The following is a 20,378-nucleotide window of genomic DNA, read 5'->3' on the forward strand; positions in this document are numbered from 1 at the left end:
GATTTTCGATATCCTTTTGAATACTAGTAATTTCGAGGTGATCAGTGTGAATAAATTTGATTTTCCAGTTACATAAACAGATGCTCAATAGAAAAAGTAAAAGGGAAGGGACGCATGTGCACATATTCATTCATAAAGATACAATTTTCCAAACAAAGTATTTGGCTCTTCAGCATTTCGATTTACCTCAAATTTGCAAAAAATTGCAATATATTCGAATCGCTTGAAATTTGTGGATCTGACAAGATCCGTGCAGTTAAAATGTTTTTTTGGATACCTGAAATAAACAGCAACACTTTTATTTTGAGTTAGTTTTATGCTGATGTTAGCCAAATGGTTGTGCTCAACTATGCTTGTAATAATATTGTCTTATTTAATACAGTCTTGATCACTAGGAAGCGATATTGCTGGATGTATAATGAAGAGTGATTCAAAATCCCTTAGAATATCAAAAATTTGCATCCATTCACAACTTCTTTATAAAATCACAATATGCAGTATGCATTTAGGTATGCAAAAATATATATAAAAAAATCGAAAAAAATTTTATTCTACTTACTCTATGAGGCCAAACAGTGATCCTGACTTGTATAACTTTCACTCTTCTGCGGTTCAAAGCATACATGACAGAGCAAGAAGGCGAGACAATGTACTTGTTGTTGGTGATTACAACCTTCCTCATCTCCGGTGGTCTTTCGATGACGATCTTAAGTACTACATTCCAGAAAATGCGACATCGGAGTTTATATCAAATCTGCTCTCTTCGCAATTTGAACGGACGGACACTCGATCTAGCCTTCGTCAACGACACAAACGTGTTCGAATTTATTGAGCCTCCGACATCTATACTTAAGGTAGACCCTCACAATAAGCCCTTCGTTTTAAGATTTGACGCGTGCTCTAACTGATACAACTAACGACGACCTTAACTTTGATTTTACTCGATGCAACCTGGATGAAGTCTCATCGGCCATTGGTGCAGTCAATTGGCGTGATGTGCTGGATGAAAACTGGATCAGGCAGTTTCGGCGTTCTACGAGGCTATATATGGAATTCTTTGCTGCGATGTTCCAAAAAAAACGTACTACTAAAAAGGCAAATTATATAGCAGATTGGCCGGCTGCGCAACGTACTCCAGAAGCAACGTAAGCGATTCTTATGTCACAGAACCGACGACAACAAAGCTATTCTTCGACAAATTGAGGTAGAATATGAAACAACCTGGAAATTTGCATTCGGTGAGTATCTCATCCAAATGCAACCTGCGGAATGATCCCTCGACATTCTGGAAGTTTATAAATAACAGAGACGCTCCGGGGGTATTCCAGAAAATGTTTATGTTGGATCTTTTTGCAGATAACTTCCGAGATGTATTTACCAGCCCTCATGTCTATCCATCGCAAGACTACCCTGAAACATTGCCAACCTATAATATCAGCCTCCCCCACCCTAACATAAACGATGCCGATGTTCTGAGAGCTTTGTCCAGCGTTGACCCGTCGAAAGGGCTAGGTCCGGATTGCTTGCCACCTTTGTTCATAAAACATTGTGCCCTCGATCACGGAAAATGTTTTCCCTAGTGTGTGGAAAGAAGCTGCTATAGTTCCTATTCATAAGGCAGGAAATACTCATAATATTGAAAACTATAGAAGGATCTCGCTTCTGAATTGTCTGGCCAACGTTGTGGAAAAGATTGTTTACAATGCGATGTACGTTACATCTTCGCATATAATTAATGAACGTCAGCACGGCTTTGTAAAGAAACGCTCGACCACTTCGAACTTGATGACGTACACAAGTTTTCTAGTTCCAGCCATCGAGAAACACTAGCAAGTTGATGCTTGATTTCGCTAAAGCATTCGACAAGGTGCCGTACAACATTGCGTTCATGAAATTGCAGCGATTAGGATTTTCTCCGTGGATAACCATATGGCTACAATCTTACCTTTCTGAACGATCCGCTTTTATTAGAATCGGCACCACATGCTCAAGCGTATTTGAAACGCCAACCGTTGTCCCTCAAAGAAGTCACCTAGGGCCACTTATCTTTATATTATTCATCAACGATCTCTGCACCCGCGTAAAGTCTGGAAAACTGCTCTACGCTGACGATCTGAAAATCTTTCGCTCAATTGCATCGAGACTCGATTCAGCTGTGCTCCAAGAGGATATAGCCAATATTGCAGAGTGGTGCTCGCTGAACGGAATGCAGATCAAATAAATCGATAACTGTAAGGTGATAAATTTCGGGTGCTCGAGAACTCTAAGGCGCTGCGAATATATCCGTGACCTGGAAGTGTTATTAGACAGAAAACTTCGCTTTGCCGACCACATCATAGCGACAACGGCTAAAGTTTTTGCAACATTGGGTTTTTTGAAATGAAACACTGCTGATTTCGAGGATTTTTACACTCTGAAATCTACATACTGCGTACTGGTCCGAAACATTTTGGAGTGCGCTGTATAAGTATGGGCGCCGTGTAAAGCCGTGCAAAGCAATCGATTGGAGCGTGTTCAAAGAAGCTTTGCTTTAAGAAAATTGCCATGGAACGACCCTATCCTTCTGCCACCGTATAATGATAGATGTATGCTGCTAAATTTACCAACGCTTGAGTCACGTTGTACCTTCTTGCAAAGAATGTTCATTTTCGATATGTTGTCGAGCAATATTGACTGTCCCGATATTCTCTCAAGGATTAATTAGTTTGATCCTTCTCGTGTTATAAGAAACCGACCGCTTTTATGAATTCCTATGCACCGTACAGCATACGGCCAGAATAATCTGGTAGATAGATGTTGCCGCAAAACTTCCGAATTCTTTGACTATCATATTACTAAATCTAGTTATAAGTCAGCGATTATAAACTTTTAACACTATTACAATAAGTCATTTACACTTAATCTGTACGGTTTCTGCCGAAGATCGAATAAATAAATAAATAAATATGTGCAGCGTTTTCATTGGGCTACAGCAAGAGAATTTCACTATTTGCCATTTTTGTTTTCGTATTGGTTCCTAAGAACGAAGCAAAGATGTTGCTGTTAATTTATTCGTATTCCATCGGTTATAGGCCAAGTAATAAATGAAATAGTTCGGCACCATCCCTAAAAGGGCCAAATCGGGCTCTTTTTCCTTTCACCATTTATTGTAAGTATTGAAGAAAGTTCTAAAACAAATTTATCTTCAAACTAATCCACCTATTGAGCAATAGCATGATAACCGTACAATTCGTAGTTACTACTCCGAAATTGCATAGAGAATCTACGAATGGGGCCTGGAAGTAGTTATCCATTCTCAATTAGAAATTCTCGTTTAGAGAGTCCTATACTGCCAATAACGGCGCCGGCCACGTCCTTACAGTCATCGGGGAAGAAAAGGAATGTTAGTGTTGTTATGAAGACTGTGTATAGCTCTGCATCTCCACATTTGCCCCGGGTAGTAGTTGTGGAGTAAAGAGGTACATAGTTCTGGATTCACCTTGATAAGTGATACGATCTATGCAAATCTAAAAAATAATATCATTTGATATGTGCCGGCTGCCTAGAATTTATGATAGATTTATCGTTTGTTGAATTAATTTGGATATACTCGGTTTGTAATAAAAGAAACTGTCAGTCGGGAGTGTTGTTTAGGTTTAATTGAATCATACGGCATGTGAACGATTTTATTATTCCTTGTTTTTTATTCCAACGAAACACAATATGTCAAGAACAATACAATATCAATATAAATACAATGAGAAGCGATTACTTGCACTGTCTCGAGACATTTATCGAAATGTATATGCTAATGATTATATAATTAAAGATTTCGTAACACAAGTATTACTTATCGTGTATTAACTTTACAAATGAAATGACGATTATGTATTGGTTTCTGTCTCCGCGAAAGTTTGAATAAGATGTCGATTCTTATATTAACATTATTCACGCGTGTAAAATAAGCACTACCGAAATACCTGAAACGACTGAGTCGAATATACAATAGATGACATGCACGCGGATTTTATGCCAATTACTAGAAGAACAAGATTGCAAGACAATAAGAACGAAAAGAAACTAATTTAATTTCAAGCAACCTATTAAATGGAGCAAATGCAAAAAATAAAGGGACTCTTGATTTTGTCTACATTGTAGTCAATAATCAAGCTTTTATATTATATACTCAAGAAGTAATATGTTTAACATGACAATCAATAATATAGTGCATGTACTAAATCCAAAATATATGAAAACACTGAATACAATGAGAACAATTATTATAGTTGATTGATGATTTGATGGACGAAAATAAACCAATGAATGTGACAATAATATTCGTTCTTCGTGCTGAAAAGACTGCCGCAAATTGGTGATCCATTATTTTCTCGAATTGCTTATACATGTTGGTCAAAAACACCATATAAACGAAGAAATTAGTTTGCTCAGTTGAAAGAAATAAAAGATCAGAAAAAAGTTGATGAATTACCCAATAAAAAGAGGGGAAAGGGGCGCGGCCGAAAATATCTGGCCACCGCCGATGTATCTTCAAATAAATCAACATATTAGTGATAAACTTCGTGGTTCATTCGTGGTAGTTTATTTTGGAAAAAGACTATCTTTTGGCATCCTAACGGCAGAAAAAAATGAGAAAAAAACATTGCCGCCCCGAAAACGGGAACGTAGAATTATATGGGAGTTCCATAAGATTCGTCAAAATTCATTGAATTAAGCAGAATATTCCTAAATTTTTTAGAACCTTTCCTCGATTCTAACGACATTAAATTGACTAAATTGCTATGTAGGTCTAGTATTGAACATGTGGCGATGCCTGTAGTATATTGTAATGTGAAATACATTCTCCAATGTGTTAATGTCGCCGTTCATTTTTTCTTGAACTAGTAGAATTTTCCTCCAATGCTTAGGGGGCCCAGCTTTTTCTCAAGCATGGAAATATTATGAATAGTGTTTCAGTGGCGTAGTAGTGGGGGGAGGGGGGTGTTTGCGGATGAAACCCCCCCCCCCCCCGAAATATTTTGGAGAATTTTGAAAAAAATCAATATGTTAAACAAAAATATGCATAAAATTTTAAATGAAATTAAATTTTCATTTGTAAATGTTATCTTGTGAAAATATTTCCTTGAAGTGAAAATTGGCTGCAGACTCGACACCTACCTGACGGCACGTTGTGGAGGCTAGCTCAACCGCCGAGGACTATAACAAGTAGATCGCGGTGAAGCGAGGAGCTGGGAGCTTATTGGTTCACGAAACGAATATCGGTACCGAGAGAAATTTCGCCACATTCTGTAGTCCTTGACCGACGGCGAACATGGACTGGAGAGTGTGAGAGAAGTATCCCCATAGAGACCACCAGGCGATTCTGCAGCACGAAGAAGGACGGGCCGCAAGCTAAAGTGGAAGCCTTTAACGAAAACCTCTTTGTTGAGTTACTTCGGCGAACAACGGAATCAAGTACGTTGATGCGGCAAGAAGGATTGGGACGACTTGTGACGTTACAATGTCACGAAAACTAGGGCCATGCAGTAGACGGCGTGCAGATTACGGGTTAAATGAGTAGCTCGGTACGCTACACGCTGCTTGTCTTAGATCCAGAAGGCGGGCTCAGAGCGTAAGATCGGAGAGTGAGAGAGGAGCGCAAGCGACGTTTCGAGAAGGTAGGGACTCTTTAAAACGGGAGATCAAGCTTAGCAAGCCAATTGCCATAAGTAGCTCAGTCCAGTTTAGATTAAATGTTGACATATTTTGCGTTTTCAGGCTTACATAAACAGTAAGATGTTCAGAGTAGTTTTGCTTGGAAAACCCAGTCAATATCCAAGTACAGAGATATTCATAGGGTCAATGAAATCGAAAATGAATGGAAAATGATTGAGCAGCTCGATTATTTGAATGAATGATGCAAACGAAAAACGGCAAATTAAACATAGTAGGGCATGATTTGAGATTTGTTCTTCCTTCAAGTTTAAAACAACCTGGTGAAAATTTGCACCTCTGACAGAAACTGATGTTGCTGCCAAAGTGTGGGAAGTCACCGAGCCATGCAACCTCGAATAGACCAATACCGCAGCGTGGCATAAAAGAATGAGCCAGATCCTGAAAAGCTACTTCCAGAGTAGAGCACTGCTGTACCAGACGAACAAACGGGCAATAGGCAATGCGAGTCACAGCGGGCGTTCCTCAGGGCTCCATTCTCTGTCCAACACTTTGGAATGAGATGTACGATGGGGTCTTAACACTGCGGCTTCCCAGGAAAGTGAAAATCGTTGGTTTCGTGGACGATGTGTCATTAACGGTGAGACACTTGAAGAAATGGAGGTGTCGGTGACGGAGACAATGAAACCGCGAAAAGCTGAACAGAACGCTTCGACTGCTGGTCATACGAGTTGCGATTGTGTACCGGAGGTAGTATGCCTTGTCGCCGAGATGATCCCCATCTACATTACCCTGACGGAGGATATCAAGTGCTACAAACAATGAAAAGCCAGAAACGTGAGGAAGATGATGAGAATCAATTCGATGGTGACGTGGCAGCAGGAATGTGACAATACGGAGAAAGAAAAGTGGACCTACCGGCTCATCCAAACCTGTCGGCGTGGGTCAATAGAAAGCACGGAGAGATGACCTTCCACCTGAAACAGCTCCTACCGAGCCACGGTTGCTTAAGGAGTATCTTCATCGGTGTGGGTACGCAACGTCAACACTGTGCTTGGAGTGTGAGATCGTCGAGGAGACACCGGAGCGTCTTTGAATGTCCGAAGTTTGAAGTCTTTGAATGTCCGAGGAGTCTTTGAATGTCCGAGGTTTGAAGTGACGTGTAGGGAGCTACATAAAACGGGAGGACCGGACATCAACCCGGATAATGTAGCCTACAGAATGACAAGCGACGTAAAGACGTGGAACACAGTAAACAGAGATATGATGTAGATCAGTGATACTCAACCTGGGGTCCGCGGAACCCTAGGGGGCCGCGAAATCATTGCTGGGAGTCCGCGAAGAAAAATATATTTTCCGAGTGCATATTGAAATTTCAAATCATGTTTCCTAACAAATTGAAAATAACATATTGATAGCATACAAAATTGATATTTATCTATGGGGTCCGCAGCAACCCAGTGTGATATCTAAGGAGTCCGTGGTACGAAAAAGGTTGAGAACCGCTGATGTAGATCATGACCGTCTTACAACGGAATGGACATCGAACAACGGTTTCGGGAGAGCAATCACCGCCAGGGAACTCTCCGCAGGAATAAGCTAGATTCACCGCCGAGGACTAGTCGAGTAGACTGCAACAGAGCAGCGAGTATGAGTCGTCGAAACGCCAGCGAATCGGACGTCACGCTCATTGCGGATTCGTCAGGCCGACCACGGCACCCCACCGGTTGTTCCGATAGAAAAATAGCGAAAACCAAAGAAGAATCGATATTGGGAGAACTTCTTTCACCAGGGAACTCTCCGTTAGCGTAAGCTAGATTCACCGCTGGTGACTAGACTGAGTAGACAGCGACGAGACACCACTAGTCGCGGGTCATTGGCGCACCAGTGCACCGGACACCCTGCTTCACCTGAATCGCCGAACTTACCTCGGCACCTAGCTGATTAGCTCGATCTCGGGAGAACTTCTCTGTCGGAGTAGGTCAGGTCCATCGTCGGGGACTAGACCGAGTTGTTTGCGAACAAGTCGAGGGGCTGAATGGATCATCAAGGAAGTAGTGCTAAATGGCCCAAGAAGAGAACTAAAGGGCTCAAAGGAGTTGCGGTGCTAAATGGCACCGGTCACGGAGCCAAAGGGCTCAAGAAGTTGTAGTACTGAAGAATCGGTATCGGGAGAACTTCTTTCGTCTGGGCCCTCTCCGTCAGCGTACAGTCAGATTCACCGCCGGGAACGAGACCGCGTAGATCGTGACGATACACCAACAGCCGCGCCGGGGCTCCAGCAAACCGGATGCCCTACTCTACCGGAATCGCCGAACTGACCGCAGCACCTGGCTGGTTGGCTCGCTTTCGAACTTCTCTCGCCGGGGAACTTTTCGTCGGAGTAGGCTAGATCTATCGTCGGGGACTAGACCGAGTAGTTTGCGAACCAGTCGGAAGCTCAACGAAGAAGTGGTACTGAATTGCACAAGGGAACTGAAGGGCTCAGTAAATTAGACAGTCTGAAGTTTGCCACCCAGATTGTCCCGCAGGGGAAGAGCATTAGTTCTATACCAACAGCTAGCTTTCCTACCTTGACTACCCAAACCCGTTCCCTGAGTTGTTGGTTTTGAACATTTTTTTTCCTTTTCAGAATGTTTTTGAACATTTTTTCATATATATATACAAAAAAAATTTCATATCCCCCCCTCCGAAAAATTTTCTTCCTACGCCACTGTAAGCATTGCAAGGTAAATATTGAGCAGCTTCTTGCCTTGCAAGGGAAGCATTTATCTTTATAAAAAAAAAGTTTTTCGTGTTTCTTGAGTCCACCGTTTTCAAAGAAAAAATTAATAATAAAAACTTGAGTTGAATACCCATATTGCCTGATCTTTTAGGTTTATTCTAGGAATCGACACCTGTTGTGCGTACACATTGGATTTTACTGCCGCTCGTACAGAATGCGTCCGCTTGTTACACCATTTCATGAAATTGAACGAAAATGTAAACCAAGAAATAAACTTGAGCTGTCGTGTAAGGTTTTATTTTCGCATTGCACTAATTTTTTTCACGATCCGGTGTACCACGGCGTACTTCTTACAGACGTTCACAATCTAGTTCGACATCGCGAAAGTCGAAATTTAGCTCGGCATAATGACACATTATGAATTCATATAAATTTACTGCTAATTTTTGATACGCTTACGACAGCATCTCCTGTTCAGATTCATAGTGCAAACACGGACCAAGCAAAGGAAACTTAGCATTCAGAACGGTACGCTAATAACAAAAACAAGAATCTCAGTCATATAAATAAAATCGTTTAAAATGTAGATTCCACCTATTCCCCAAAGTACACTGAAGCTGGCAGTGAAATAAAAAAAAGATCTTGCTAGGTTATGTTTAACAAAACCAAACAGCAAAGAAGACACCCGTACCCAAACGCTGACGATGGCTCCGCACTGAACGGGCTTGGAGCTGCATCAAGGAATGGTTCCAACATTAGCATTCAAGTGCCCCCAGGTGCAATCTTACAACCAGTCAGCCGTCAGATCGACCAGCATCAGCCGAAGTGTACACAAGCAGCAGCGCAGTAGTAGTTTCACTGTTTGCCAATGTGCTATTGTGCTCCCCGCAACTGGTTCGGATGGTGCACGATCCGACCGAGCTGTTTCCTTATTGTGAAAGGACCTCGAAGGAAGCAGAAACCCGATTCGCATTAAGTAAACGTCGATTTGGCGAAGGTCTTGAAGGGCTTTGTCTTTGCCTTAGTATGTACTTGTCTGTTTATTTGTGCTTTCCTTATTTAAGCTCGATCTCGATACCGTGCCATCTTGAAAGGACACTTTTTGGCTGAGCTACGAGCTCGAAGACGTAATAAGCTTTCGCTACCGAAACACACGTTCGAGTTTGAGTTCAATTCTTCGCTTCGCTTTAATTTTGGATTCGTTTTCATAGCGATTACCATCAGCTGCAAAGAGGCCAATTTAAGTACCACCCAAGTATGTACAACCAACCCAACAACACAATCACGTACCGACGGAACAGATCGGAAGTGAAATCGAGATAGAACTGCATTTGGTTCTCTGTCTAGCTTGGCTGTGCCACACACCCGACAAGCGAATGGCTGGGATATTGTTGTCATTCGACAGATAAATCTTATACTCGCACGGTTGACAAGTGTTTCATATCAATTGAACGAAACGCATTGGATTACTTACTACTCCGTCTGTTGATGAATGAGTCATAGACTTACGGTATTAGCATTTAAATTACGTGCAGCAATGATAGCCTCGGGTGCAAGTGCAAATTGACATGTGCACCGATGGATTTTAGAATAATGGCGGCGGCGTTGGAGACGCTACGCCGTTCGTAAATTTCGCCGGCTGCGTGGATTGGAAGAATATTAATACACTAAGGTTTTTTTTACACGGGTGATACGAACCGTGTAAAAAACGTACAAAAACCGCGTTAATTGCGAAATTCTTGTTAAAACCGTGTTAAAGACGATTTTAGGAAAAAGTGATGATTTCGGGATTTTATAAAAAAAATCGAAGTCTTTTTGAAGGCAAAAGACAGACGATTTTTGAGCAAGTTTTTTTTGCAGGGATTATTCAAAGGCGCACACTCAATTCGGCTCGGCAATTTCTCAACAGCCGTGTAATCAGCAAATTTAGAAACTGATATCTCAGTAAAGTCAGATTTGTTAGCTGATTTTTGGTGAAATATTTTCCGAGTATCAGCTATGAAACGTCACTTTTACTGAGATCTCAGCTGTTGAGATTTCGGCAAAAGATGCGAAAAAAGCTGCTATTCGGCATAAAAAATTAAGTGCGCGGATCTTGAAGTTTCAGGTTGGCCCGCAGTTTAACAATATAGTTGTTTTCGGAACAGTATTAATAAGTAGACGTTAAATATCGATTTTGGAGGCAATTTTTGGACACCAAGATGACGATTTCCGGTCTAACGGAGTTCTCTATAACCCAATCAGTATGCATATTTTCAGAGCGGGCTTAATGAGTGCATGATAGAGATCAATTTTGGAGGCCATTTTAAAATACAAAATAGTGACTATCGGCTTAGCAATATTCTGTATAACTCAGACAACATGGAGTGTTTTGAAACGGGCTTGACGAATATGCGGTTGCCAGAGGTCTGATCTCGTTTAAATAGCCCTTGAAATGTCTCTAAATGAACATTTGTGAAATTCATATTTTAAGTAAAATATTTTTTATAAACCCAAACATGATTGAAAGCGGTCATTTTTGACTAATGTGGTGATACAATTTAAGAGGGCATGGAAAAAATTGAAATACATAATATTCGATGCAATAAACAGGAGGAATAGCATAGTTTTCCTATATTTTTTTAACATAACACTACTGAAATTGTGAAAATCAAAACAGTGTGTAACTTGTGTAGAAAATTTAATTGAACAATAAACTCAAATTTGCATTTTCATTATCTATTTTCAAGATACGTATATGGCCAGATCATACACAAAGTTTTGTTTAGAATACATTCTGCCTTTCCCCTCCCCTAGGTTGACGGGTTTGACGGTATTGCAAACATCATCAAGCATATTTGTGTATCAGTTTTAAAGAACCTCTGACAAACTCTACCTTAAGATGGTTATTGCATTAAGCTTTGATAGTGGCGCATTGAGGAGACCGAGAAGGATTATGGGCCTTTTTTATGTTTTGTGTTTTTTTTATACTCTGCACCAGTCCAAACTAACGCTCAGCCAAGAGCCTACATACACAGGCGTGGCCGATTGGCGAGTCACCATGGATTAACTTTCTGTGGGCTGTGTTTGCAGACATTGTTCAACAGCTTAATGGCAGTGTGTGTGTGAGAGCACGGCTCGCAGTGGCAGTCATTGTGTGTCGATTTATCGGTCGGCCTCGTCAACGTGCACAGGCGCATTAAAAATATAACAGTCGAGTTTTTAGTACTAGTATACAATTGTTATGTGCTAGTCGTATGTCTATCTGTGCATGTTTTCATCTGAGTATTTGTGACAGATGGGTCAGGGAATGGATGCAGAACTGGCTTATATGATAGAATAGTGGGTAATCCTTCTTGGGATTCGGCGTTAATTTTTTACCGGTGATTCGATTCATTCGGGAAGATCGGATTGGATACATTAAGGTACGATTAATTTATCGACGTACGTCAATCATCCATTCCCGGTCAGCATAACATGAAAAACTTCTAACGGAATGCAATTGTCGTTAATGGTAAATATTTATCATTTTCTGTAATTTAGATGATTTCAAGTAGTTTTATTGCATGTTACATGTGTTCTCTTTTTTAACTTCAATAGACCTTTTTCTACTCTATAATTTGATTTTCCACTACTCTATATGTACCAAACATAATATCGATCAATTTCGATTCTACTAATTTCTTTCCTTTTTTCTTTATTCGGCATGTTATTCTCTTTTATTGCTATATCTTAGATCCATTCTAACGCAAACTGGAATAATAAATTGCTTATTCTCTCATATACACCCACAAACTCTCATTCCAAACATACAAACGTGGATTTCGCGATAACAAAAACCTTGTCACAAGCGCGAACACCCTCGATCTCGTCAATATTCAAACACCCCGGTAATTAAGTGAACGTTTTAGCATATATAAATATACACACGCGGTCTCAAGCATCAACCCACCGCTCGCGCAATCATGAATCGGTCACGTCGGGAAGTCTCTACCCTCGGCCATAGCAGCCTAGACTCATGCCTTCAGTTTACCAATAAAAAAAAACGCTCATATTCACTAAACAACACTTTCCATGGCGACATGATTGGAAACTCTAACGATATGCGGAAACTGACGCATTTATAGCACCTCTACTGTACACTAAAAATCAAGCATCAGACTCACGTCACGCGCGCCATCACTTCAGAATACACGCGAATATGGGAATGACCACACGATTATAAAATCGAATTTATGCACACGAAGGTACATACACACTAGCGCAAGCGACAGACACGTTAACATACAAACGCTCGTGTCGTTGGCGATCACACTTACGCAATTAGTGAACAAATGCAATTGTAAAATTCTATCCGGGTAATCGCATTCTGTTTTAAGATGAAGGTGAAGAAGTATAGTTGTAGGAACAAGTACTCGCGAGTAAACTGTTAGTAGTTTTACCGCATCCATTAATAGTTCATTGGTTTGCTTTGATCTTAGGAGGCAAAAAGGAACGTAGGAAGAGACAGAAGCGGATTCAATGTGAAATTCTCCATTATGACGTAAACTTCAACTGTTTTCTTGGAAATGGACGGACTAGATGACAACCTCATTACAGGCTCTCTGCAACAAACTTATGCCAAACAAAAAAGTCAGACTTGTCTGCAAATCTGGCATCTCTGCAAACAATAGATATTTATGTACACTGTGAAACAAAAATATGCATAGTTAGCACACTTTTTATTCCCGATTCTTTTCTTCTGCTGTGATTTTTATGCATTTTCATGCATAAACTTCTAATAAGCATTCAATGAGTGGATAGACCGAATATGTCTAATGCATAAAATTTACAGCAGAAGAATCGAGAGACAGAAAAGTATGCTATCGATGCATAATTAAAATTCTGCGTATATGAATGTAAGCTCGAATGTATGAATATATTATGTCTGTATGTATGAGTGTGTGTAGGGGCAATGTTTCTCTGAGGAACATAGAAGGATAGCCTCTGAGTCACAATGGCGTTCTCGGGTGCCGGTCATATGTGTGACCATAAAGATGCACATACCAAAAGGTGCAACGGTTAATTTTAATGCTTATAGGACGCAGAAATAGGTTTTTGAGACAGCCCGATTGCGCACTGATAAACTGATAAATAACAACATTGACAATACAGTTCACATCAACTAATGAACGAGAAAACTTTTCTCCTTTGTGTACTACCAATATTGGAGATTGATTGGAGAGTAATAGTTTGTCCTGAGTTTCCACTTTAAGTGAATTTTGACAATTGCTTTATACTTCTTAGTCAAACATAGATGGCAGTAGTGTAAACATGAAAACCCAAACGAACAAGCGTCAAAATCAGTGTTATCGTCCATTCGCATGAAATACATACTATATCGTCGTAATTACTGATAAGCACTGCTTTGAAATTGTTCAACGTAAGTTTTTTGATTTTTCTTTAACCTTTCTTGATAAAATTATGTAAAACTTTTTTGATTCATGCCAATTAGATTAGGATTGTCGCTGGCATCAGTGGTAGGAACATCATTGTTTTGATTCCGGGATATACCTGTCAAATGGCCCAAATAAAAAAAAGCAAAGCAATAATCCTCTATCGTAGTTTCATAGCGACTAATCATTATTGTTTCTTTTAGCCAGCAAAACAATGGCCATTCTTGGCTAATGTGTTTTCATTAATTAGAATGCACAATTGTCTAAATCGGTACTGTATTTCGATAAATTTTCATTTCCTTGTGCGGTATATACAAACTCGTTCATTTCATAACAAGAACAGTCGAAAATTTACACCGAGAAAATTCGTTATATTTAATATATTGATTTCACACATATTTTTTTGCAATTTGTAGTAGCACATAAAAATTACCTGTCACGCATAGATATCATGTGAAAATTAATGAAATTATAATAGTATGCCACATAGAAATTGGTTTCATAGCAGATATCACATAATTTTTCTGTTTGCCTCTCGCATTCTGCTGCAAATTTTATGCATTGGACGTTTTCGGTCTTGAATGCATAAAAATCACAGTAGAATAAACGATACTGAAATGAAAAAAATAGGCAAACTCTGCATTCTACTAATTTGAAATTCAACTAAACGGTTTGTGGTTACAAACATGCCATATTTCCCTGCGTGTACCAAATGTGCGGACCAAAGATTTTTACTAGAGAGACTTTCGATACTTTGACAGATATATACCGGAAGCAAAACATACATGTTCCGAGGCGAAAACAATGGGAACACCAGCGACAATCCTAATCTAGTGTTCTGTATCTACTCAATAATATAATTTTTAGAATCGTTTGATATGTTACCAACGAAATATCTCATTGTTGCGACGCAGTGTTTTTATTGAACGCTCCCCTACCTACAATTATCACTTCGCTGCAATGCATCACCTTGTAGCAGTATGCGTGAATAAATAGAAAAATAATTATATGTTGTGAATTAGATTAAATGTAAACTGCCACGATTTTATGTTTATTTCACGAAAGACCAGGTCTGGTAAACTGCATTCGTGCCTTCTGCATATTTGAATGTTACCACAAAAACGCTACCTTTTTACGTATTGTTTGCCGATCAGTGATCCCCGGATGTGTAAAATATAAATCTACTGTTATTTTTCCCGGCTTCCGTTCAATACAACATAGGGATTCATTTCTGGCGTGATGAATGATAACACTGTTTGTTTTGTATGTTTTAACTAAACCTATCAAGTTATAAAAGTGTATTGCAGTTTAGATTTTTTTCAGCTCCAATATAATAATATAGCAGGGTACAGCATAGCGGGGCAGTTGCCTAATTATTTTTCTAACCACCACGTCATGCAATAGGTATACTTCGTATAACTATGAATGATGTACGACACTTAATTACCTCACAGACCTGCTTTTCATAGGATTGTGTGTTCTTTAGATGTCATCAAGTAAATATTTGAGTTCGGATAACACATCGCATCGGTGATTGAGCAGTGGGTATATGGCCAAGTTCTCCCGGGTAGTGCAAAACTGATACGACACTGCACATTCGTTATTGCTTTGTTCAGCTTGATAACCTAGGAACTGATACCAGGAAGCTTAATATGCAGGGGAAAAACGTATTGTTTAGTCCGAGTAGGATAACGCCAGAAGTTTCTTGTTATTAACCAAAAAGTGCTCTTTGATTAAAAGGGGGTGGCAAAGAGTTAGGGACAGGAACAAGTTTTTTTACTGAGATGGGACAGGTTTTCGCTGGGTCTGTGGTTTTCGTCTAGCATGATCTATTCTCGTTGGTACGGATGTCTTCATGACTGGTTGGTATCCTGAGTACTGATCTATCTCTTAGGTGCTAGTCTTGCACTCCTTTCCTGAACTAGCCTCATACCCACGGTCAAAAGAGTACATAACTAGCCTCATACACACAACAACTAGCAGAATCCACGTGTACCCCACCCAAGCGAATAGGTCCATCCACTTGCAAGCAGGAGCACACATCTACTAACCATCCAAGAAGACTTCCGAACTAATGAGAATGGACTATGCTAGTCGAAGGCCACATGCACAGCGCCTTCTCGTACAGTTCCTGGAATTAGGTGTGTTAGTGCTACATGCAGTTTTCATTTCAGTGGTAACAGGTAAGTGTTTCGTTCCTTCTTGTAAAACTAGCTTACTGCAGCTAATCTCTTCCGGCACTTCGACGTCGTCTTATAGAAGAGATCTCTTTCATCGAATCCTCAATCTCCTTAGGATCTTGCATATGAGACGCCGAATAAGCTCTTTTGTCGCGAATGTCAACTTTCGAAAGCGAAAAGGGCATTATATATAACGTTATACATATACCCTAATCTTATAATCAACAAAGGCTGTCTGCCGATTCTAACGCACAAACGCTAATGATGTAATGTAAATGTCCCCGTTTATCAGCCTAAAATTCACCGAGGGGCTGATCAAAACGAGTCTTCGCTGTATTATAGTTAACCAACTCGAAGCAGTTGATGAATTATAAAATATATAAATAAACTATTATTGATTTAGTCATGTTTACATTTCAAAATTTTCGATTGATCATTGCATTGAGGCACTTTTGTGCGATATGCATTCGCCGACTCACAATCGAAATATACCTCGACCAATCTGACACAACGTGCCCATCCCCCTTCCTGAGAACAATTGCAGGGCATATCGTTATCTGTTAATTTAGTATAAATTTTTCATGAGGGCTTCACCTAGTGCAAAATAACAATATATCTTTGAGATTGGAAAAATTTGCTCAAGAAGGATCTACACGAATTTTCATGTGTTGTTTACAAAATCAGGAAGACTAAATCGAAGGCCAAAAAATGATAGTTAATCAGGATCTTAAGATATCTCAAGTTCTGAATTTATCCGTTTTAGGTAATGTTAAACATTACTAATAAAAATGCAAAAACAAATGTCAAAAAACAGTATTAAGTAGTGCTTGTTGCCCATATCCTAAACATTCCGTAACGATAAATAACCCTCGCGACTGTAGTACGTCAAGACATAATCCAAAGTTGATCGAATGCGCAAATAAAGCTCGACTATTGTTCGGTACTTACCTCTAGAATCGTAGTAGTCATCCTCATCCTCGTACTTATCTCCTTTCACCTGAGTGCTGTGGAAACTGCTGCTAGCCACCAGCACCAGCAGAACGAGATAAATCCCTTTTATCAGTACCATTTTCACTTCACTTCACTGCAAAATGCTGTATTTTTTCTGTATGTGTGTAACTACAGCAGAACTCCTACAGGTAGACACCGTTTCCGTTGGTTCACTTTATCACTACAGATGTTTTATTTCTGCCTTTTATATTGCACACTGCACGGCAAAGCTGCTTAATCTTCTCACAAAAGAACTACAATACGATCGAAGCTAAGGGAAGAAAAAGCTTCTATGAAAAGAAATTTCTGCAATTCATATAATCCTGTGAAAGTAGAAAGGAAAACACTTTAAGCCCCTTCGCAGCTACACACAATAGTACACCAAAGATGACACATTTTTCTCATATTCCTGTAAGTTCTTAGTCAGCCCGGAAACAATTCCAATGATTCGGCACTTCAAACACTTAATTAATTGAGCTTCACAAAACTTTGTGCAAGAAAATTAATTTTGCTCATTCAACTTTTTTTTGGCCAATCGAGGGAGGTCAGCAGCTTTCCTCCTGTTCAAGTGTTGTTTTTCTTAACTTATTGATATATTTTCGGTTTCTGCATGATTGCTCCTGGGCATACCACTTTACACTGTTACTGTATACGGAGACTATCCTTGTCGGTGGGTTGCGGTGACAGTAATTTCACTGCGACTCCAATGATAAAACGTTGACTATAACTGACTGAACCAATTTAGAGTATTGTGAACTTTTGCCACTACCACTTAGTGGTAGTATTAAATATTGTTTACACAATCGACGAGCAGAATGCTATGCTAGTGTTGATAGAAGCGTTCGAGAGGCAAGAAAGGTCTGAACCAAAACGACAGGTTCAACTGAAATACCTGCTACTCCAAAATTACAGAGAGCTAAGTGTCAAAATGTAATCTCAATGAGATTACCATGTTAAGAGCATCAGCGCTGCCAAGAACCAATACACAAAGTAAAAAATCAACAGGCGACCACAAAATCTTCCTTATTTGTGAGTTTTAGTGTTTAGTGGTAAAACTCTTTTCCAATTAGAAAGTATGGAAAACAAAATCAACAAAACTTTTTCAACATGCCTTATCATAATCCTGTAAGAAACAAACATTATGTTTGGCAACTCCTTGGCTTTCTCCGAGAGAACTATCATTAATGTTTTTTTATCCACAGGTTTTACAACTTGCATCTTGTGCGTTCGCTACCCGCGCTGACTCAAAGGATCTGAGTGTGATGCATTTTATTTCGTCTGATAAACCCAACTCAAATCTTCCACTTTTTACTGCAAGAAAAGTGCAAAAAATATAGTTCCAAGCGTTTGCTGAAATAAAAATAAACATCTCAGCAATAACCAGACTTGTTAAAACAACAAAAAAGAAAACACCAGAAAAACCAGTTTCACGGCCCACTCGCGGTTGCTCCGAGCGAAAAAGGGAAAAGGTGAAGCCAGAGCATGCAGTCAGTGGATGAGTCACACCAACACTTGCTTTCGCTCTCCCGCATGTACACAGTTCGTATGTTAGCGGCCACCAACTTCAGGCATCCACCATGGGCTCTGGCAGTGCGTGCATTTGTTTGTGTGCGTGTGAAGCCATCGCAGCAAACTGCGGAAAAGACACAAGTAGAATATCTTGTTTCCTACGATGGGACCAAGAAAATCCTGATTTTTTTCCTCGCTAGCTAAACACTATTTTATCCGTCAATCAACTTCAAAAGCGGAAACTGTTAAGATAAACACTTGTTTCTAACCACTTTTAGCCGAATTTAAGAAAATACACACCGATTGTGAAGGATTTTTGCCTCCTTCTGGCAAGCGAAAACACGGAACCTAACCGCACGGACAAACTCGTCGGAATCGATTGAAGAAAAGACAGACGACCAAATGAATGAGTAGAAAAGTTATTATGGCTGTGCTCAAAATATCTGCCGCAACTCTCCCGCTCTCACCCGCACATTATTTTTGTACAAAACCCATCCCACTCGCTCGCAGGCGAAAGCTGCTGGGCTGTCATCCAGCTAAATGTTTCGTTTCTATCGTTTTCGCCTGATTCATGGTTTATTTGTGCACGGAAAATTGTTTTATGTGGGTTTTGGTAGTTATCTACGCTAGGCAAAACAAGCTGTGTTACATTTTGCTAACTGACGTTTAAAATACGCACACTGCCAATAATGACGCAGAATCCCTCTTGATACAGGGGGCACATCCTCAAGTAATGTGGTGTCAAGTTTGGTTAAGCATTCATCGAACCTGACGACTCTCGCCAGTCCAAAAAAGCAATTTGTTCCTGTCAGTCAACGAAAAAACTGAGTACAGACGACTGTTGTTTATTTTACGACTGTCGAACGGCGAAAATTGCGAATACTGCAACACCGTGATAGAAACCTTACAGCTAAAATTTTGCGAGTATCCACGGGTGAAAGATGCGTGGGAAATGCTACAGCGGAAAATAACTGCACGGATGGCGTAGACTGACGTTCACGGATCTCATCAGACCTATGTTAAGTGGAATGGCAACGACAACAAAATCACAAATTGTACAATTTTTCATTCGTTATGTGAGCTTCATAAACCAATGAAATTTAGTAAATCTAAATGAATTGAATTTTGTCTTAGAAAATGAAATACTAATAACTACTAAAATTTTATAAATAAAGCTATCCAGCTTTTTACGTGCCATAATGGAGGCCTAAATTGTTCCGTTCCGAATACGTTTAATGGCCTTTTTTTGATTATCAATCATTTACACCAACCGCCCAGTCAGATTAAGTCATCCTACGATAGTCTAATGCGTTGGATGTTTATTTAATGAACGCCCGACAAGCTGGTGTAAACGATTATTGTCAAAAAGGCTAATTAAATGTATTACGAACTGAACAATTCAGACCGCCATTATTGCACGCTGGATACATAACATTAAACAATTGGTCGGCTTTGTTGATGTTAGTCTCCAGAGGTCCGCAAACCAACACACTGAAAAACGGCGTATATTTTCATCTCCTATTTTATCATCTTGCTCTGGGTAGCGACTGGCATCTCTATCGCTTGTCTACCATTTACCTATCATTGTCATTCCAATCGAGCACGAGACCGAGACCTGTCAATGGCCCTGGTTCGAATTTCGATGGGAAAAATTTTTCACTTGTGGTCTATCTCCCATATACTTGTTCATATGTCAGTGGCGCCATAATTGCAAATGTGGCCACAGTCCCAACCACAAATGTATTTTTGATGCACTTCGCTACCACGCTTTTTTCACGGTTGTCAAATGAAATGATACGAAAACGATAAAAAATGCTTTTTGGTCAAATTTATTATAAAAACCACGAGACTGGCAGACATGCTAATCTACACTGAGAAACAAAAATATGCAGAGTTAGCATACTTTCTATT

General features: G+C 39.8%; 1 protein-coding gene across 5 annotated transcripts in view; it reads right to left on the reverse strand.

Annotated features, from left to right (window-relative positions):
- LOC131686740 (calsyntenin-1) overlaps nucleotides 1-18,893 on the reverse strand; it is a 358,053-nt gene extending 339,160 nt beyond the window's left edge. The window contains exons 1-2 of one of the 5 annotated variants that reach the window (XM_058970683.1): nucleotides 18,768-18,893; nucleotides 16,917-17,229 (exon numbers count right to left, since the gene is read on the reverse strand). In XM_058970683.1, the coding sequence (XP_058826666.1) occupies nucleotides 16,917-17,037 (121 nt within the window). In that variant the 5' untranslated portion in view covers nucleotides 17,038-17,229; nucleotides 18,768-18,893. Of the gene's footprint in view, nucleotides 1-16,916; nucleotides 17,282-17,588; nucleotides 17,817-18,736 lie in introns of those variants that run through there. The other 4 variants (XM_058970685.1, XM_058970686.1, XM_058970687.1 and 1 more) reach the window with 4 other exon arrangements.
- Nucleotides 18,894-20,378: the final 1,485 nt, after the last annotated feature.

Source organism: Topomyia yanbarensis, chromosome 3 (assembly GCF_030247195.1).
Source record: "Topomyia yanbarensis strain Yona2022 chromosome 3, ASM3024719v1, whole genome shotgun sequence".
Classification (NCBI taxonomy): domain Eukaryota; kingdom Metazoa; phylum Arthropoda; class Insecta; order Diptera; family Culicidae; genus Topomyia; species Topomyia yanbarensis.